This window comes from Macaca nemestrina, chromosome X (genome assembly GCF_043159975.1).
Source record: "Macaca nemestrina isolate mMacNem1 chromosome X, mMacNem.hap1, whole genome shotgun sequence".
Classification (NCBI taxonomy): domain Eukaryota; kingdom Metazoa; phylum Chordata; class Mammalia; order Primates; family Cercopithecidae; genus Macaca; species Macaca nemestrina.
The window spans coordinates 3,502,284-3,524,903 of NC_092145.1; the positions used below are offsets into that span (position 1 = coordinate 3,502,284).

Genomic DNA, 22,620 nt, shown 5'->3' on the forward strand with positions numbered 1-22,620 from the left:
TATCTTTTATTTATAAGTTTTTATTTTATTTAGTTGGCAGTATTATTATTGAAAGCAGAAGGTTTTATGAGTTATTGCTAATAGTGGAGATGGGTAAAGACTAGCAACTATACTTATATATACCTCACAGAAGAGTACAGTACAAAATATATCATGGAATGGCCACATACATGTTTTGCTAGTTCAGCACCTAGATTTCTAAATTACGGTGTTTATGTGACATTGGTTTGTATTTTCCTAACAGTCTTCGGGTATTTTTAGAAGATGAAACATGTGTTGTATAGTACAAGAATGTTTATCTGAATCCATTCTCAATAGCAATGTATATAATCAAATTCCCTTTTAGACATTGGATTTTTGCCTTTTTTCCATTGTTATTGACAATAAAACTTCCTTCCACCCACTGTTTTCTGTTATTCCTGTCTCTTTTAATGAGAATTTTAGAGGTGATATATTTTCAGTTGTGTTAACTCTGAGGCAAGAACCCCAAATTAGAGGTATCCATATAGAAACCCACAAAAATATTGAATAGAAATAGACAGAACTGCAGTATAATTAGATTGGTAACATTAAATTCAATAAGGAAGAAGGTAGAATGTAGATGATTAAAAAATAGACAGAAGGCAATTAAGCTGCAGTAAACAATTATAAATTACTAGTTCAAGAAACTTGATTGATAAAGGAAAGAAGATAACAGCTAGAAAGAAACATATTGGTAGAATTTCTCTTACAGTGGAAGAAACTTTGTTATGTTTATAGTCTAAGAGAAAGGAGTCATTAGAGAACAAGAGATTTAAGATACAGTCAAGAAAGAGAGTTGATGGAAAGGAAAAAAGTTGATGAGGTCAGGAGCTTAGGTTGAGAGATTATCCTAAGATAGGGAAGGTTCACCTCATTTTCTGAAACAAAAAGAAAAAGTAAGGATAAATATAAAAGTGAGTTAATTTTGTAGGTTGAGACAAGCTGATGCCTTAAACTGGGTTTCACACACGCAGGCTCTGAGATTAGGATTCATATGAAGGTACCTTCTTGGGAAGTGTTTCCAGAAAAAAAATAAATAAAACAGTTTTGGGAAGTGGGGCAAGGAAGTGAGGGTGGCCAAGCAAGGGTAATGTATCAAGCAAAGTACCATGGAAACTATGTGGGTCACACCTCAGTGTTGTCCCTATCAGAGAGCTGTATTATTTGTACTTCTGTATCTCTCAGTCTTAGTTTAGGGCTGCCCTAGTTTGGAAACTCAAATTCTCAGGCAATTCTGATTGTCAATGTGCACAGGCAAAAGTTAGTTTCAGCAACCTGAGGACAGCTCTAATCCTCAGACAAAGAAATGCAGATGCTGCCTTTTGGGACGGAAGGCTCAATGGAGTCAGGGTGTATGAAACTGGTGAAGAGATCCAAGGGGATATGAATGTGGCACTAATAATTAGCTAGTGTCTAATATGGGTGGTTTGTCTCTTCTGATCATCTTGACTTTTTACTGAAAGAATATACTAGTTTCCTTAAATAGGCAACTTGAGAAGAATGACAAAGGTTTAAAAGATTTGAGAGGAATAGGGAAGAGGACTGGTTTACGACAAATTGAAGGATTATTGAAGAATGCTGGTATTGGAAATAATGGATTTATTGTGGGATTTTCTTCAGCTGCTTTCATCAGTCTACGAGAAAACAGATTCTTTGTGGATTGATCCCAAGTAGGGTTTCTAGGCAAATACAGTGGAAGGTCATATAAACAAGGTGCTGAAAGAGTAGTCCAAGTAAATTACTTTGGATCCAGCCTTGAAATGAAAGGAAGTAACACTAGGCAAGCCCAAGAGCCTGGGTGGCAATGAAAGGATCAAAAGACTAGAACACTAATTTCAAAGAGCAAGTGGAGTAGGAGTAAAAGTTTATAAACTAGAAGAATAACAGAATAAGGTCAAACATCAAATACCATAGTTTAATATTTCTGATATAGGAGCAATTATGCATAAGATACAGGGTGTGATTGAATGGAAGAGAAAATCATAGAGATTGTGCAGATCAAATAACTATGATAGATATATTATATACACAAACAGTGAAATACTGAAAATGATGGAGGGACATGAAAAGCATAAACTTTGGTTATTGTAGCCTTGTAGTATAGTTTGAAGTGGAGTAGTGTGATGCCTCCAACTTTGTTCTTTTTGTTTAGGATTAACTATTTGGGCTCTTTTTTGGTTCCATATTAATTTTAAAATAGTTTTTTTCTAATTATGTGAAGAATATCAGTGGTAGTTTAATGGGAATATAAATTACTTGGGGCAGTATGGCCATTTTTATGGTATTGATTCTTCCTATCCATGAACATGGTACTGGCACAAGAACAGACACATAGACCAATGGAACAGAAAAGAGAACTCAGGAAAAAGACCACACACCTACAATAATCTGATCTTTGACAAACTTGACAAAAACAAGAAATGGGGAAAGGATTTCCTATTTAATAAATAGTGCTGGGAGAACTGGCTAGCCATATGCAGAAAATTGAAACTGGACCCCTTCCTTACACCTTATACAAAAATTAACTCAGAATGGATTAAAGACTTAAATGTAAAACCAAAAACTATAAAATGAAGAAAATTCTAGAAGAAAATCTAGGTAATACCATTCAGGATATAGGCACAGGCAAACATTTCATGACAAAAACATCAAAAGCAATTGCAATAAAAGCAAAAATTGGGCCGAGCGTGGTGGTTCACGCCTGTAATCCCAACACTTTGGGAGACCAAGATGGGCGGATCATGAGGTCAAGAGATCGAGACCATCCTGGCTAACACAGTGAAACCTATCTCTACTAAAAATACAAAAAATTAGCCAGGCGTGGTGGCACGTGCCTGTAGTCCCAGCTACTCAGGAGGCTGAGGCAGGAGAACGCATGAACCTGGGAGGCAGAGCTTGCAGTGAGTGGAGATCACACCACTGCACTCCAGCCTGGGTGACAGAGCAAGACTCCATCTCAAAAAAAAAAAAAAAAAAAAAAAAAAAAAAAAAATTGACAAATGATATCTAATTAAACTAAAGAGCTTCTCCACAACAAAAGAAACTATCATCAGAGTGAACAGACAACCTACAGAATGGGAGAAAATGTTTGCAATCTATCCATCTGACAAAGGTTTACTATATAGAGTCTACAAGGAATCTAAATAAATTTACAAGCAAAAAACCCCATTAAAAAGTGGGCAAAGGACATGAACAGACACTTCTCACAATACATTCATGTGGCCAACAAACACTTGAAAAAATGCTCAACATAACTGATCACTAGAGAAATGCAAATGTCCATCAATGATAGACTGGATTAAGAAAATGTGGCACATATATACCACGGAATATTATGCAGCCATAAAAAAGGATGAGTTCATGTCCTTTGTAGTGACATGGATGAAGCTGGAAACCAACATTCTGAGCAAACTATCCCAAGGACAGAAAACCAAATACCGCATGTTCTCACTCATAGGTGAGAGTCGAACAATGAGAACACTTGGACACACAGCAGGGAACATCACATACTGGAGTCTGTTGTGGGGTGGGGGATGGGGGAGGGATAGCATTAGGAGAAGTACCTAATGTAAATGACGAGTTGATGGGTGCAGCAGACCAACACGACACATGTTTACATATGTAACAAATCTGCATGTTTTGCACATGTACCCTAGAACTTAAAGCATACTACTAATAAGAAAAGAGAAATGCAAATAAAAACTACTTTGAGATACCATCTTATGCCAGTCAGAATGGCGATTACTAAAAAGTCAAGAAACAATAGATGCTGGCGAAGTTGCAGAGGAAAAGGAATACTTTTACACTGCTGATGGGAATGTAATTAGTTCAACCATTGTGGAAGACAGTGTGGCAATTCCTCAAAGATCTAGAAGCAGAAATACCATTTGATCCAGCAATCCCACTTCTGGGTATATACCTAAAGGAATATAAATCACTTTATTATAAAGATACATGCACGTGTATGTTCATTGCACACATTGGGAGGAACAACATACACTGAGGCCTGTCCACAGTGGGTAGGGGGAAGAAGAGCATCAAGAAGAATACCTAATGAATTCTGGGCTTAATACTTAGGTGATGGGCTGATCTGTGCAGCAAACTATCATGGCACATGTTTACCTATGTAACACACCTGCACATCCTGCACATGTACCCTGGAATTAAAAAGTTGAAGAAAAAAATAGTATACAAAAAAGCCACAAAAAGATAAAAGTATGAACTGAGCATAGTTTCCAAATCAATGTGGGGAGGCTACAAGGAGGCAGATATAAGATTGAAAGGCAGAGAGTGATACAGATAGGAGGCATGAACCTCAAGTAAGAAGGACTGTGGTGCACTTGCATAGACAAGGCATGATTTCAATGTGGCATTGAAAAAATGAGATACTTCTCATCTTGTCTCTCAGTTGCATAATATATGGGAGTATGCACATGCCACACTTCAGAGGAAAGTTAATGAAGTAGTGTCTTCAATATAAAGCCCAATTTATTTAAGGCAAAGAGAACGGAAGAGTTTTCCTTTCGGCAACAAAAGCCAAAATTGACAAATGGGATCTAATTAAACTAAAGAGCTTCTGCACAGCAAAAGAAACTACCATCAGAGTGAGCAGGCAACCTACAGAATGGGAGAAAAGTTTTGCAATCTACTCATCTGACAAAGGGCTAATATCCAGAACCTATAAAGAACTCGAATCAAATTTACAAGAAAAAAACAAACAACCCCATCAAAAAGTGGGGCAAGGATATGAACAGATGCTTCTCAAAAGAAGACATTCATACAGCCAACAGACACATAACAAAATGCTCATCATCACTTGCCATCAAAGAAATGCAAATCAAAACCACAATGAGATACCATCTCACACCAGTTAGAATGGCGATCATTAAAAAGTCAGGAAACAACAGGTGCTGGAGAGGATGTGGAGAATAGGAACACTTTTACACTGTTGGTGGGACTGTAAACTAGTTCAACCATTGTGGAAAACAGTGTGACGATTCCTCAAGGATCTAGAACTAGAAATACCATTTGACCCAGCCATCCCATTACTGGGTATATACCCAAAGGATTATAAGTCATGCTGCTCTAAAGACACATGCACACGTATGTATATTGCGGCACTATTCACAATAGCAAAGACTTGGAATCAACCCAAATGTCCATCAGTGACAGACTGGATTAAGAAAATGTGGCACATATACACCATGGAATACTATGCAGCCATAAAAAAGGATGAGTTCATATCCTTTGTAGGGACATGGATGCAGCTGGAAACCATCATTCTCAGCAAACTATCGCAAGAACAGAAAACAAAATACCGCATGTTCTCACTCATAGGTGGGAATTGAACAATGAGATCACTTGGACACAGGATGGGGAACATCACACACCGGGTCCTATTGTGGGGAGGGAGGAGGGGGGAGGGATAGCATTAGGAGATATACCTAATGTAAATGACGAGTTAATAGGTGCAGCACACCAACATGGCACATGTATACATATGTAACAAACCTGAACGTTGTGCACATGTACCCTAGAACTTAAAGTATAATAATAAAAAAAAAGTTGAGAGCATAGGAGAACTTGTTTTCCATAAAATGAAGGATTGAAAGGGCATGGGGGAAAGGTTTTAGAAAAGAAGGATAGTCTTGACATTATATCTCTGAGAAGAAAAGGATGCCCAGAGTTGTGTGATCATTAACTCATGAAAAAATTCACTCTTTTTTTTTCCTACAAATATTTTATTGAGTAACAGTCATGTGCTAGACTCTACTCTATGGCCCAGAGTTAGAGTTAATTTCCTGAAATAATGAAGCTTATATCCAGTGGGAGAAATGGAAATAAATAAGTACATAATGTAATTTTGGGTAGTCATAGATCCCATAAGAAAATGGAATTGGATAAGAAGGCAGAGAGATATATGAGAAAAGCATTTATGATGAGGAAAGAGCAAGTACGAAGTCCCTTAAGGCTGGGTGTTTTCAAGGAATATTAGGAAAACAAGTGTGAATTGGTATGAGTAGGGGAGACCGAAAGTAGAACGAGGTGAGGTTTCAGAGGTAGCCAGTGGTCAAATAAAGTAGATTCTTATAGGTCACGGCAAGTACTTAGGATTCTGAAAATATCCACTGGGAAAGTTTGAGAAGAGAGTGAATCTGACTTATATATATATTTTTCTAAAAAACCCTCATTCTGACTACTGTCCAGAGAATGGACTATGAGGGGGCAAGAGTTACAGCAGAGAGAGAGAAGTTAGCCATTCATTGCAGTCATGGGGGTGGTTTTGAACATCTAGGGGGCAATGAAAGTAGCGAGAAGTGATCAGAGTCTGGATCTGTTCCAAAATCAACAAGATAAGCTGATAGTTTGAATATAGGGCATGGAAGAGAGAAATCAAAGTATGGATGTGGATTGGATAGGGATGGCTTTGATATGTAAGAGAAGAGTCCTTGGTCCCATGTTCTTCTTTTTCTTCATTGATTCACTTTTTGGCTGTTTTGTTCACTGCTGTATTCCTAGAACTTAGAATGGTGCCTGGTACATAGATGATACTCCATAAATTTTGAATGAATTAATACTAAGGGTGGATTCAGTGGAGTGATAGATGAAATTACTTGATTAATATAGATAGTATAAGGGAATGATTGCTGAGGAAGTTGAGATAAAGATAATTATTGAAATGGGTTACCATAAAAGGCAGGCAGAAAAATTGAGAAAGGGTTGGAGGAATATCAGGTCAAGGGATAATTTTTTTTCAAAATGATCGATGATATTGCATTACTTTTATGCTGCAAGGAATGAGCCAGTACAGAATGACAAACTGACAAGTTTGGGAGAGATGAGACAATAACTAAATAATATATTTGACCAGGAGACAGGAAATGGGACCCAGGGCACATGTAGGGGTGCTCACATTAGATAGGAGCAGACACTGCTGGTAACAGGGAAAAGGTTAAAGTATATGGCTGACATTCTGGTAGGTTGGTATAGTTGATATTAGGAAGAAGAGAGTGTCGTCTTTTGATTGCTTGGTAAGATAAGAAGCAAAGCTATTTGAAGAGATTCTGGGAAAAGAGTTATTTCTTCTCCTAGAGAGAAAAGAAAGTAAAATATTAGTTATCTCTGAGAGTGGGAGAGTGAGTTGGTTTGGCAAGTGCAAAAGGATCGTGGGACATTGAAGTATGTTGAAGAAAAATTAAAGAGAGGCCAGTCAGGCATTATGCAGATTTTTCCGGATATATTAAGGTGCTTATTCGTAGATGGAGAGTTGGATTTGACCAAGGTTTATGTTTTTCCAGGCAGGTACAATAGAGTATGAGAGAAACAAGTGTATTCAGGGTGTATACCAGAGAATGATTATACTGATTTTAATTATGGACTATGTATGTTATCCAAGCAGGGTAAGAAAGTAAATGAGAACATGAAGATGATGATGAGCAATTCAAAGATTGTAAGATCAATAGATTAGAAATCCATGGAGTGGGGTGGAGTGGGTGGATGTGGGTAGAAGAATTGACAGTATGAAGGCACTAGATGAAAAATGTTGGAAATATGTGGTCAGAGAGTGATTAGAGATCATGAATTTGTAATGACAAGTCTTAGGATATGGCCATGGAAGGGACAACTAGTTTAGGGTAGAACTGAGGCTCATTGGAGGAAAAGAGGTCAAATAATGGACCTGTAGTTTACAGTGACCAAGTTTACTATATGTCAAGCTTAAGGCTAATGCTATATATGAATTAGATTATTTAATTCTTATAGCAAGAATGGATTAATTAATCCATTATTTGGATTAGAATTTTGAGTCAAATAACCTGCCCGATTTCAAATTTCTATGTGGTATATCCAGAATTGAAACTAAGATGTTTTTGTCTCCAAAACCTTTATGAATGACAGTACTTTGAGGCTAGGTGGAATTAGATGAGCTTAAATTAAACTCTGCTGACAAGTTGTGACAAACAAATGGCAGAGTTGGCTTTGTAGTCTCTGGGTAGCAACACGTGGAATGACTTTGTTCAGGTAAAGTTCTGGCAGACATCCTCATGTCATCCAAACAGGTACATCTGTAAGCATAATGTCAGTATCTGGTGGTTTCTAGGTACTGAAATAAAGAAGTTTTAGGAAATTCCAATAGAATTATTGGTTATATTGGTACCTTGTACATAGCGGATGCTCAAATGGGATAAAATGAATTTGTCTTTGGACCAGACTTATCAGAAGACTTATACCATTAGCAGGTGTTTAACTAGGCATTTTACATATGTTATCTTATATAATATTTAAAACCTTTACAAGATGGATGTTATCCCCATTTTTTATGGAAGAAGTAGCTCATTAAAGCCTAACACAACTAGTATTTGGTAGTGGCCAGTAACCTCTCAGTCTTGCAGGTTCCAAAGCCCATCCTACACCTTATCCTTCTTAACCAATTTTCCTCATTTAGGAATGTGACCTAGTTACAATACCATTCATTTATTCACTATTACGTACTGATTGTTTGTCAGATATTCTTCTATGCATTGGGCATACATCTTTGAATTAAAAAAAAAAAACAAAATCCTCATCCCCGTTGAACTTTTCTATGTGAGAAACAAGCAATTTTTCTTCCTTTTACACACAAAGGAAGAAAAATAGGACAGACAACTGCATAGGATCTATGAGGAATGTGTGGAAGGCTTGAAATTTTAGATAGGGTGGCCAGGGAAGCCCTCAATGAAAAGATGATATTTTAATAATGCTATGAAGGAAGTGAGGGAACAAATTATGTGAAAATTGGATGGAAGAACATCCCAGGTAGAGGCGATAGCAGGTGCAAAGGCCCTGGTGCAGGAGCATACCTGACATATTTCATGAGCAGCGAAGGAGGCCACAGTGGCTGAAGTGGAGTGTGTGAGACAGGAGGGTAGTAGGGGATGAGACTAGCCAGCTATTTGGAGATCAGATCATGTAGGACCTTGTAGATCATATATTTATTTATTTATTAATTGACAGATAAAATTGCATGGATTTACCATGTACAACATGATGTTTCAAGGTATATACACATTGTGGAATGACAAAATCCAGCTAATTAGCATATGCATTATCTCTTGTAGTTATAATTTTTATGGTGACACATACAAATGATCAATAGGTATATGATAAAATTCTCAATATCACTAATCTTAAAGGAAATGTAAATCACCTCACACCTGTTAGATTGGGCATTATCAAAAAGACCAATCATGTTAGAGAGGATGTGGAGAAAAGGGACCTTCACACACTGTTGGTGGGAATGCAAATTAGCACAGCCATTATGGAAAACAATATGGAGTTCTCTCAAAAAAAAAAATTAAAAATAGGGCCAGGTGCAGTGGCTCATGCCGTTAATCCCAGCACTTTGGGAGGTCAAGATGGGCAGATCATGAAGTCAGGAGATCGAGACCATCCTGGCTAACATGGTGAGACCCCGTCTCTACTAAAAATTCAAAAAATTAGCTGGGCGTGGTGGCGGGCACCTGTAGTCTCAGCTACTTGGAAGGCTGAGGCAGGAGAATGGCGTGAACCCGGGAGGTGGAGCTTGCAGTGAGCCAAGATCACACCACTGCACTCCAGCCTGGGCGACAGAGCGAGACTCTGTCTTAAAATAAATAAATAAAAATAGAGTTATATGATTCAGCAATCTCACTACTGGTTATATATCCAAAGGATATTAAATTAGTATGTTGAAGAGATATATGCACTTCCATGTTAATGCAGCATTATTCACAATAACCAAGATATGAAATCAACCTAAATGTCTGTTAATGCATTAATGGATAAAGAAAATGTGGTATGTATACACAATGGAGTATTATTCAGCCTTCAAAAAGAGTGAAATATTGTCATTTGTGACAACATGGATGAACCTAGAGTATATTATGTTAAGTGAAATAAGGCATACAGAGAAAGACAGATACCTCATGATGCCACTTATATGTGGAGTAATCTAAAAAAGTGATTTCATAGAAACAGAGAGTAGAATGGTTGTTACCAGGGGCTGGAAGTCGTGGGCTGGTGTGGGTAGATGTTGACTCAAGGATACAAAATTTCAGTTATATAGGAGGAATAAGTTCAAGAGATTTCTTGTACAGCATGGTGACTAGAGTTAATAATATAATGTATTCTCAAAAAATGCTAAGAGAGTGAGGCTTTTGAAATGGGAAGAAATGGGAGGATTTTGAGCAGAGGGAAGAAATTATCTGCCTTAAACACTTTAAAAGTTCCCTCTGCCCACTGTGTAGGGTACAGACTCTAGGGGAGCAAGGACAGAGGCAGCAAAACCAGTTAAGAAGCTTTTACAATGATCTTGACAAGAGATGACAAGCTAGAGTGGTAGCAACAGAGGTAATGATCAGTGGCTTTATTTTGGATATATTTCCTTTTGAATGGAATGCCAATGAGACTTGTTAATAGATCAGATGTGTGGTATGAACATTAAAGAGGAGTCAAGAATGACATTAGAGTTTCAATCAGAGCAATTGGACATGCGGAGTCACTATTACTTGAGATGGGAAATACTGCACAGGACCAGGTCTATATATGTGTGTGGGGGTCGATATCTGAACTTCAGATTTGAAAATGTTATGTTTAAGATGCCTCTCAGACATTTAGGTACAGAGCTTTGTGAGAGATATCTTGAACCTAACCTGGGTTTAAGTTTTACTTATGAGTTACAATATGAGTTTAAGATATGTGTTATCTCCTGGAACCCATATCTAGATACAAAAATAGATTTGAGGTAATATCTAGAATGAAGATATTAATTTGCAAGTCATCAACTTATAAATGATATTTTCATCTATTTGTTTGTTCCTTGTACCTTCCTTTAGCTCTTGAGTAGGGTGAATTTGTCGGTAATCATTTGCTAATTTAACCATGCAAGTACACGTTATAATGGCCTGAGCACGTGTCATGATTATGTGTTCATGTATCACGGATAATCTCCTCTAACACCATGATTATCTGAATTTGCACAAGAGTTGTCTCCTCCTGTTTTACAGCCAATCTGCTCCTACCAAAGGCATCTGCATTTGTGCCATGGTTGGCTGTAAACTCACAGGACTTTTTTTTTTTAATGTGCTGTACTTATATAAGCATACACTATGGTTGTCTACTTTTGCAACATAGCCTGGCTTCTTGATTAAAACCAGCATTAGGTTTTACTTTCTGCTCGTATGTCATGGTTGTCTGAATATTTGTATGATGTTCCTTCACTGTAATTTTCATTTTATTCACCGTGGATATGTGCATTATATTTGTGTGTTCGTACATTACAAATAGCTATTTATTCACTATTGTCATCATTACCCCAAGGATATCAATTCTTCACTATGTTCACTTGCAACTATATCTTACCTTTCTGCTACAGTGGAAATTTTTTGACCATGTCGGCCTACTCATGGACCATGACCTTTTCTGTTCCTGCACCATGGTAGTCTACTTCCATAGCACTGTAGTCTGCTCCTAAACTATGTCACTAAATTCCTGTAGTATGGTTTCTATGATACATATATTCTGTGTGCATTTATCATGGTTAAGAATTGATGTACCAAATGCTTCTTCACATGTATCATGTTTGTCTATGCATATACTGTATTTGCCTCCAGCTACATGGATGTGTGATCATTTTTGAAGGCTCTTTGTTTCACTGTCACAGACATGTTATTTAGTTATGATTTCATGTAATGCTGTTGTCTTTTTTATGTATCATAGTATATATCTTAGTTTTCTCTTTCCAAATCGTGGGAATTTAATTGCCATCTATTCTTAGTGTGATAGTTAGCTGCTTACCCACCATGATAATTTGAACATAACCCATAGTGATATAGTAGAATAGCATAGCTGAACACACACTGTGGATCTCTTTGTTTACACAGCATGGCCATCTTCTCCTACACCCAGGATTGTTATTCATGGACTCATGTTTTCTAAGCATGCATCATGGCTATGTCTTATGTTCCATGGATTATTTCTACAATTTGAACTTCATATCCTAGCCCAAGTGTCTCTGTTCCTGTAGAGTAGTTGTCAATTCATGTATCATGATTATCTGAGCATTAATTCTTGTCATATGATTATACATTAAGGTCTGCTAAAGCACTGTGGATGTTTGAGCATATATCATGGTTACTGCCCTTACCATGGAAGTTACTTGTGCTCAGAGTTGTCTGATCATGCACCATCTTTTCTTACTCATATACTATGGTTTTTGGAACAGTACCATTCCTGTATACTCCTATAAAATGTCCATCAACTCTTTTATTGTTCATGAACCATGGATGTCACAGCTCATATATTAGGTTGACCTAAGAAATTGCTTTCTTTGGTAAAACCAAAATTTTGAAATATTGGCAATTTCATATGGTGCAATCTAATACTATGATTATCTCTATCTCTAATGTTGACACTTCATCATGTCATAAGTCTATCTTCTCCATTGTTGTAGTTTTTCGTATGCCTATACCAGATTCATGAAAACAGCTTAATATAGATCCAGTGGCTGCTTTTTTGAGGCATGTGGGATGAATTTAAAAGGACTTTTGTTCTTAATCTCTCACCAACCAGAATAGCTCCTTAATGTGCATCTGTTTTACATATTGGTCTCTTGTATAAACTTTCTTGAAAAAAAAAACCAGTTATATATCTCTCCATTTTCTCTGAAAATTAATCCACTGATATGACTGAAAAAGGGTATGTTGTTGGGTCAGAGTTAGGTCTCCTTCAAGTTCTCAGTATCTCATATTCAAAGAAGCCACACAAATTAGAGGTAGCAAGTAACCATCACTTTATTCGCTACTTTCTTAACCCCATGCCTTGGGTAGATCTCCACTGATCCAGAGTTCATAAAACAGCCTTCCTTATAGGGAATTCCAAATTACTAATTCTATCACCAGTATAATTTGCTGACCTCTTAGATATTTCAGTGTCAGGAAGTAGGCTTGGATCTCTCTTTATGTTGTGGCCCCCATCGAAAGGAACAAGTTTGCTTTCAAATATCTCTTTATGGGGAAATACTGCATATTTATTCAAGAGCCATGATGTCTCATTATTCAGTATTTTCTCAACCTAATTTAGAGGAAACAGTCTATCCACTTCGGGCCATTTAATCTTTTGGAAAATTGTTTAACTCTATGAAGATGGGAATCAATCCCAAAAATGCTATAAATGACTCCAGGTCTTAATATACTAGGATACTAGGATTCTCTACAATATTACACAGTTAACCACGGCAAAGGACTTTGTAACACTAAAGATCAAACAGGGGATTGGAGGGAAATAAAATGAAGACGTGAGAGAATATTTTTAAGATCTTGGATTGTAAGAGGTAACCCAAGCTGAGGGAAGTTCTGTGATTCACCTGATCACATGGGGTGAAGCCAAGGAAAGAGATGTTGCAGTAACCTCAGACTTCTGATTACTGACTTAGGGCTCTTTGCACTACTCCATGCATCCTTTCTTGGATGGGCTCTGGTATATTTAGCAGAAAGTTATATTGGGAGTGATTTTGGTGGCATTGACAAGCTGGGAAAAGGGGACCATTGAATTAAGCACTGAGTAACTAGACACTAGAGAAGTTAAATGACTCTAATGGAGTTTAATAACATCTCTTTCTCTCTTTTTTTACCTCTTTCTCCTCTCGCCTTTTGTTTTCTACTCCCTACCTCTTATCCCTTATCTAAACTGTGACTCTCACAGGTCTCTCCAAGTTTGTGCCTAAGAAGATGATAATCACACAAAAGAGTCACTATTACATGACCAGCCTTGGGATTCTTTTCCTGATTAATATTCTCCCTGGAACCACTGGTCAAGGGGAATCAAGACGACAAGAACCTGGGGACTTTGTGAAGCAGGACATTGGCGGGTAAGAACCCCTAACTCTTAGGATGAAAGAAGACAATGATAAATGTTTGCCTCAGACCAAAACTTCTGGATTTTCCCCTGGTTGAACCCAAGTACTCTGGTCTCTGATACTTATACATTACATTATATTTAGAAAAAAGGTCATAGGCTCAGACTCTCAAAGTAGAAAGAGATCTCAAAGTTTTTTCTTCTTTTTTTAATTTATTTATTTATTATTATTATTATACTTTAAGTTCTAGGGTACATGTGCATAACGTGCAGGTTTGTTACATATGTATACTTGTGCCATGTTGCTGTGCTGCACCCATCAACTCGTCAGCACCCATCAACTCGTCATTTACATCAGGTATAACTCCCAATGCAATCCCTCCCCCCTCCCCCCTCCCCATGATAGGCCCCGGTGTGTGATGTTCCCCTTCCCGAGTCCAAGTGATCTCATTGTTCAGTTCCCACCTATGAGTGAGAACATGCGGTGTTTGGTTTTCTGTTCTTGTGATAGTTTGCTGAGAATGATGGTTTCCAGCTGCACCATGTCCCTACAAAGAACACAAACTCATCCTTTTTGATGGCTGCATAGTATTCCATGGTGTATATGTACCACATTTTCTTAATCCAATCTGTCATTGATGGACATTTGGGTTGATTCCAAGTCTTTGCTATTGTGAATAGTGCCACAATAAACATACGTGTGCATGTGTCTTTATAGCAGCATGATTTATAATCCTTTGGGTATATACCCAGTAATGGGATGGCTGGGTCACATGGTACATCTAGTTCTAGATCCTTGAGGAATCGCCATACTGTTTTCCATAATGGTTGAACTAGTTTACAATCCCACCAACAGTGTAAAAGTGTTCCTATTTCTCCACATCCTCTCCAGCACCTGTTGTTTCCTGACTTTTTAATGATCGCCATTCTAACTGGTGTGAGATGGTATCTCATTGTGGTTTTGATTTGCATTTCTCTGATGGCCAGTGATGATGAGCATTTTTTCATGTGTCTATTGGCTGTATGAATGTCTTCTTTTGAGAAATGTCTGTTCATATCCTTTGCCCACTTTTTGATGGGGTTAAAACCCTAGAGGAAAACCTAGGTAGTACCATTCAGGGCATAGGCATGGGCAAAGACTTCATGTCTAAAACACCAAAAGCAGTGGCAACAAAAGCCAAAATTGACAAATGGGATCTCATTAAACTAAAGAGCTTCTGCACAGCAAAAGAAACTACCATCAGAGTGAACAGGCAACCTACAGAATGGGAGAAAAGTTTTGCAATCTACTCATCTGACAAAGGGCTAATATCCAGAACCTACAAAGAACTCAAACAAATTTACAAGGAAAAAACAAAGTTTTTTCTTCTTAGACAATACCCTGGCCCAGGCTTGAATCACCTCTGTAATATCTTAAAAATAGTTCTTTTACTCTCAATTTTATCTCTCCTCTCTTAGATCTTCAACATTTTCCTTTTTATTGGCTGTGGCTCATTAGCATTTAAACATGATAATGTTTAAGAATAACTCAACTTAAATTTAAAAATCTTTTCTCCAGATACTGCCTTAATTATTTACTCCCATTCATAGCCATATTTCTTGAAGGAGTGGTATCCTTCATTGCATCTATTTACCTCTCACACATTCATTCACTTGCTGCCATCTGGCTTCCAACCCAATGACTCTAAGGCAACTTCTGCAGCCAAGATGGCCAATGTTGGTTCCGTTGCTGAAACGAACACTTGTCTGTTCTTACGTTCCAATATTGTTGACTTCTCCATCCTTAACTTCATTTTATTGTGAAATAAAAATACACATAGAAACATGCATAAAATATAAACATATAGTTTAATAATAATTCTCTTTGGCTTCAGAGACACTACAATTCTCTGGAATTTTGATTGGGTTCTCTAGAAACAGGGTATGAAACAAGGATTCTTGAGCAAATGATTTATTGAGAGGTCAGTTTCAACAGAAACCTGTAAGGAAGTAAGGGATGGAAGATAGGGAAAGAGAAGAAGTGAAACAAAGGTGCAGCCTCAATTTGACCTCATGAGGAGAAATGGGGCATAAATGGCACTAAAATATTTGTCCTACCTTGAGGCAAGGGACCCAGGCTTGTGTACTCTCACCTCAATTAGTCTTTACCTATGGATCCCCTGGAGAAAGGCATAGTCTTCCAGACATTTTAGGTGAGGCGACTCCCTTCCACAGATAGTAATTTTCCAAAGTGGCTGCAGGATAATTTCACTGGCCCAGTAAAAGGGATCCGAGAATAGTATTATACCAATAGTAAATACTACATCTGATTTTCTTTATACTTTTACGACTATGCTTTCTGCAATATTTTCCACAATACTGCACAGGAACATCAAAGACCTTTGTGATATAAAGATCTTTTTTAGTCTTCTTTTGTTCACCCCTCAGGTGTTTGTGTTTTTCCTTGTTTTGTTCTAGGCACACTTCTTATCCTACAGATCCCCTGAGTGATTTTATCCATTTCGATGATGTAATTACCTTATATATGTAAATGCCAATGACTCCCATCTCAATCTTCATTCCAGACTTCTCTTGAATGTCAGACTTCTATATCCAACTGTCTACTAAACATGCCCACTTGGCTATTCCACACACTTCTTAAACTAAGCATGCCCATTGTATTTAATTATCTTCATCTCCCTCCCCCACCCTAAAGAACAAACATAACAAAACAAACAACAAACAGACAAAAATATTCCTCTTCCATTTTTTTTTCCTGTTTTAGTCAGTGGTACCACTATGTACCCAGTTGTTCAAGCCAGAAACTTGGAATCATTTTTGCCGGTTTTCTACCCTTTACTCTCCAGATCAACTCAATCACCAAGATTTGTCATTTCTACCTCCCATATCTCTTGGATTCATCTACTTTTTTCCAACTTTTCGGCTAGCACCCTAGTTTAGTCTGATGTTGTCTCCCACTTGGACCACTGCACGAACCTTGTCTTACTTCCTAAAATCTTGTTTCCATCCAAACTAACCTCCACCCTGTAACTATTTTTTCCTATAATGCATGTTTGGCCATACCTACCCTATTTAGAGCCCTTTCATGGTTTTCTGTTGTCCCTATAATAAGGTACAAACTCCTTAACATGATTTTATAAAACCCATTAGGACCCAGCTTCTGCCCACCTTGCTAGCCTTATTTCTTAGTCTTTCTGCCACCAAACTCTGTTATTCAGCAATGTTGAACTCCTTTTAGACTTTAAAATCCCTTCTCATCCAAGGAATATCATTACTAGAAATGACTTCTTAGTCCTGCAATATTTCAATATTACACAAGGTATTTTATTCCTTGGTAGTGACTTTTTTCTTTTTGATTTTACATTTGGCTATTGTCCTATATTCTTGGAAGCATGCATCTTGAAGTAGGAAGTATTCCTAATTATTTTTGCAGGGTTGATTATCTTAATGTACTCTGAGTCTTTTCATCTTATATCAGCATTTTTACAGTAATCTCTGTGGCTGAGGCTGCAGAACTGGGCTTGTATGTCCTTAGAATCTTGGTATATAAGACTCTTTTTGTTCTTTCTTCCAAAATGGAAAATAAAACCAGTTCTGTTTTGTTAACTCCTCATGTATTTCACTTCACTGGGACATGACAGATTCTAAATAAGATGAAGTTTCTAAATAAATGAACCTTACCACTTCAAGTGTTAAAGCCTTTTACATTTTAACTCTGATAATACAGTGTTCTAAAAATATATTGCATATTTTCTTATAATCCTAAACAAGGATTTTTTAAACAGAATAGTCCCATTTCTTTGTGACTTTTGGTCATCATAAAGAAAATTCATGGTTGCATGCCATGGCACATGCCTATAGTCACAGCTACTTGGGCGGCTGATACAGAAGGATCTCTTGAGCCCAGGAGTTCAAGGCCAGCCATGGCCACACAGTGAGACTTTATCTCTAAAACAAACAAACAGAAACAAACAAAAAACTCTCAAGCACATGTTCATTATATTCATTTGAATCTTTTATTCTTTCTTTTTTTTTGGAGATGGAGTCTCACTCTGTTACCCAGGCTGGAGTGCAATGGCATGATCTCGGCTCACTGCAACTTCTGCGTCCTGAGTGCAAGCAGCTGGGATTACAGGCATGTGCCACCACGCCCGGCTGATATTTATATTTTTAGTAGAGATGAGGTTTCACCATGTTGGTCAGTCTGATCTCGAACTCCTGACCTTGTGATCTGCCCACCTCGGCCTTCCAAAGTCCTGGGATTACAGGTGTGAGCCACTGCGCCTGGCCAGTGTTAGTTCTTACGTCCCGTCTCCTGTTTACAATGGTTTGTTGGCATCCTGTTGTTGCTTAGAAAACCAGATAGCCTAGGTTTTCAGTAATTATGTCAAGGACGAGGCCAAGAAATCCTACCTGAAAAAGCAGAGTGAAGTGCTTGATTTTAATAAAGAGGCAATACAATCATTGCATGTTTTCTTTCTTTCTTTCTTTCTTTCTTTCTTTCTTTCTTTCTTTCTTTCTTTCTTTCTTTCTTTCTTTCTTTCTCTCTCTCTCTCTCTCTCTCTCTCTCTCTCTTTCTTTCCTTCCTTCCTTCCTTCCTTCCTTCCTTCCTTCCTTCCTTCCTTCCTTCCTTCCTTCCTTCCTTCCTTCCTTCCTTCTCTCTCTCTCTCTCTCTCTCTCTCTCTCTCTCTTTCTTTCTTTCTTTCTTTTCTTTCTTTGTTTCTTTCTCAGGGTCTTACTCTGCTACCCAGGCTGGAATGCAGTGATATGATCATAGCTCATTGTAACTTCAAACTTTCAAACTCCTGGGCTCACATGATCACATAATCCTCCTGCCTGGGCCTCCTGAGTAGCTGGGACTACAGGTATAAGCCACCACACACGGCTAATTTTTAACATTATTTTGTAGAGATAGGGTCTCACTGTCTTGCCCAGGCTGATCTCAAACTCCTGACCTCAAAAGATCTTCCCACATTGTCCTCCCAAGGTATTGGTATTACAGGTGTGGGCCACCACACCTGATCTCTGTTTCTTGAATTAGAAACACTTTTTTTCTTTACTTTCCTCCAAGCCCAGTGCAATTAATACTTTTGAGGCACGAGACTGCTAAAATCATGGCTCAAATATTAGGGTTGTTTTCTCCCGAATGTCTTTTGAGTAAATAATGAAATTAAGGTAGAAATAAAGAAATTTCTTGAAAGTAATGAGAACAAAGATACAAATACCAGAATCTCCGGGACATGGCTAAAGAGTGCTAAGAGGGAAGTTTATAGCACTAAATGCCCAAGTCAAAAAGTTACACAGATCTCAAATTAACAACCTAATGTCACACCTAGAGGAACTGGAGAACCAAGAGGAAACCAACCCCAAAGCTAGCAAAAGACAAGAAATAACAAAAATCAGAGCTGAACTGAAGGAAATTGAGATGCACAAAAACATACAAAAGATTAAGTCCAGGGGTGTGTTCTTTGAAAGAACGAATAAGATGGATAGACCACTAGTTATTCTAATAAAGAGAAAAAGAAAAGATCCAAATAAACACAATCAGAAATAACAAAGAGGATGTTACTACTGACCCCAGAGAAATACAGAAAACCCTCAGAGACTACTATGAACATCTCTATGTGCACAAACTAGAAAACCTAGAAGAAATGGATAAATTCCTGGAAACATGCAACTTCCTAAGACTGAACCAGGAAGAAATTGAATCCCTGAACAGACCAATAACAAGTTCCAAAATTGAATCAGTAACAAAAAGCATACCAATCAGAAAAAGTCTAGGAACAAATGAATTCACAAATTCTACCAGATGTATAAAGAAGAACTGGTACCATTCCTACTGCAACTATTCCAAATAATTGAGGAGGAAGAACTCCTCCTTAACTCATTCTATGAGACCAGCATCATCCTGACACCAAAACCTGGTAGAGACACAACAAAAAAGAAAACTTTTGGCTAATATCCTTGAGGAACATAGATGCAAAAATCCTCAATAAAATGTAGCAAACCAAATCCAGTAGCATACCAAAAATTGAATCCACCATGATCAAGTAGACTTTATGCCTGGGATGCAAGGTTCGTTCAACATATGCAAATCAATAAATGTGATTCACCACGTAAGTAGAACTAAAAACAAAAACACACATAATTATCTCAGTAGATGCATAAAAGGCTTTTGATAAAAATCAACATTATTTCATTAAAACAAAGGACTACAGGTATAAACCACCACCCAAACCAGGCATTGAAGGAACATACTTCAAAATAATAAGGACATCTATGAAAAAACCCACAGCCAACAGCATACTGAATGGGCAAAAGCTGGAAGCATTCCTCTTGAAAGGCAGAACAAGACATGGATGCCCTCTCTCACTACTCCTATTCAACATGGTACTGAAGTCCTAGCCAGAGCAATCAGGCAAGAGAAAGATATAAAAGGCATACCAATTAAAAGATAGGGAGTCTAACTATCTCTGTTTGCAGACAATATGATTATATACCCAGAAAAGTCTCTGCCTAAAAGCTCCTTGATCTGATTTTAAAACTTCGGCAAAGTTTCAGGATGCAAAATTAATGTACAAAAATCAGTAGCATCATACACCAACAACATCCAAGCTGAGAGCCAAATCAAAAACACAATCCCATTCATGATAGCCATAAAAGAATAAAATACCTGTGAATACAGGTAACCAGGGTGGTGAAAGAGCTCTACAATAAGCATTACAACACACTGCTCAAAGAAATCAGAGATGACATAAACAAATGAAAAAAATTCCATGAGCATGGATAGGAATAATCAATATTGTTAAAATGGCCATACTTCCAAAAGCAATTTATAGATTCAATGCTATTCCTATCAAACTACCAATGGCATTCTTTATAGAACTAGAAAAAAACTATTTTAAAATGTATATGGAACCCCAAAAGAGCCCAAATAGCCAAGGTAATCCTAAGCAAAAAGAACAAAGCTAGAGACATCACACTACCTGACTTCAAACTATACTATGGGGCGACAGTAAACAAAACAGCATGGTACTGGTACAAAAATAGACACATAGACCAAGGGAACAGAATAGAGAGCCCAGAAATAATGCGACAGACCTACAAACATCTGATCTTTCACAACGTTGACAAAAGCAAGCAATGGGGAAAGAAATCCCTATTCAATAAATGGTGCTGGGAAGGTGGATTAAAGACTTACATGTCAAACCTAAAACTACAAAAACCCTGGAAGACAATCTAGAAAATATCATTCTAGACATAGGACCTGGCAAAAATTTCATGATGAAGACATGAAAAGCAATCTCAGGAAACCCAAAAATTGACAAATGGAACCTAATAAAATGAAAGAACTTCTGCACAGCAAAAGAAACTATCAAGGGAGTAGATAGACAATCTACAGAATGGAAGAAAATATTTGTTAAGGTATGCATCCAACAAAGGTCTAATATCCAGCATCTATAAGGAACTTAAACAAATTCACAAGCAAAGAACAACCCAATTAAAAAATAGGCAACAGACATGAACAGACACTCCTCAAAAGAAGACATTTTTTTGCGGCAAACAAGCATACAAAAAAATGCTGAACATCACTGATCATTAGAGAAATGCAAATCAAAACCACAATGAGATACCATCTCATATCAATCTGAATGGCTGTTTTTAAAAAGTCAAATTATAACAGCTGCTGGTGAGGTTGCAGAGAACAGAAGAGAGAGCTCAGAAATAATGCTGCACACCTACAACTATCTCATACACTGCTGGTGGGAATGTAAATCAGTTCAGCCATTGTGGAAAGCAGTTTGGTGATTTCTCAAAGAATTTAAAATGGAATTACTATTTGACCCAGGAATCCCATTATTGGATATATATCCAAAGGAATATAACCCATTCTATCATAAAGACACATGAATGCATATGTTCATTGCAGCACTCTTCATAATAGCAAAGACATGGAACCAATCTAAATGCTCAATAAAGTGTATTAGATAAAAGAAATGTGGTACACATACACCATAGAATACTACACAGTCATAAAAAAAGAATGAGATCATGTCATTTGCAGCAACATGGATGCAGCTGGAGGCTATTATCCTGAGCAAACTAACACAGGAACAATAAACTAAATACTATGTGTTCTCACTTATAAGTGGGAGCTGAACATTGAGTATACATGGACATAAAGAAGGGAACAATAAACACCAGGGCCTACTTGAGGGTAGAGTGTGGAAGGAGGGTGAGTATAAGAAAATTACCTGTTGGGTACTATGCTTATTACCTGGGTGACGAAATATCTGTACACCAAACCCTCATGACATACAATTTACCTACATAACAAACCTGCACATGTACTCCCGAAGCTAAAATAAAGCTGAAAAGAAAAAAATTATCACAAAATTAGACTTGGCTAATCATAAAAAACACAAATATTAGGGTTGTCAATCTGTTTGTATTTGCCATAAATAAAGGATCCAATATAATTTTAAAATATAGACTTTGTGCTGACAGTTGTGATACTTAAGAGCTGCTGCTTCTTTTTGATTGTTTGTTTCCATACTTTCTTAATTATGTTTTTGTGTATTGAAAAAAATCCATTACTGCATTATTTTATCCAACCTGAGTAATTTATTCAATTAAACCACCTACATTGGCTGCCACAGCCATTTTAACAATCAACAGTGGTTTATCGACCACTACTTTGTATACCTTATGTGCTAGATATAATAGTTC

The 22,620-nt window shown here is 37.4% G+C and overlaps 1 protein-coding gene across 4 annotated transcripts in view; it reads left to right on the forward strand.

Annotated features, from left to right (window-relative positions):
- The window catches only part of LOC105495877 (gamma-aminobutyric acid type A receptor subunit alpha3), a 284,992-nt gene that overhangs the window by 79,472 nt on the left and 182,900 nt on the right, over positions 1-22,620 (forward strand). For 3 of the 4 annotated variants that reach the window (XM_011765764.2, XM_011765765.3, XM_011765766.2), the window contains exon 2: positions 13,738-13,903. The exons of the other annotated variant lie outside the window; for it this stretch is intronic. In XM_011765764.2, the coding sequence (XP_011764066.1) occupies positions 13,764-13,903 (140 nt within the window). In that variant the 5' untranslated portion in view covers positions 13,738-13,763. The remainder of the gene's footprint in view (positions 1-13,737; positions 13,904-22,620) is intronic. 4 annotated transcript variants of the gene reach the window in all.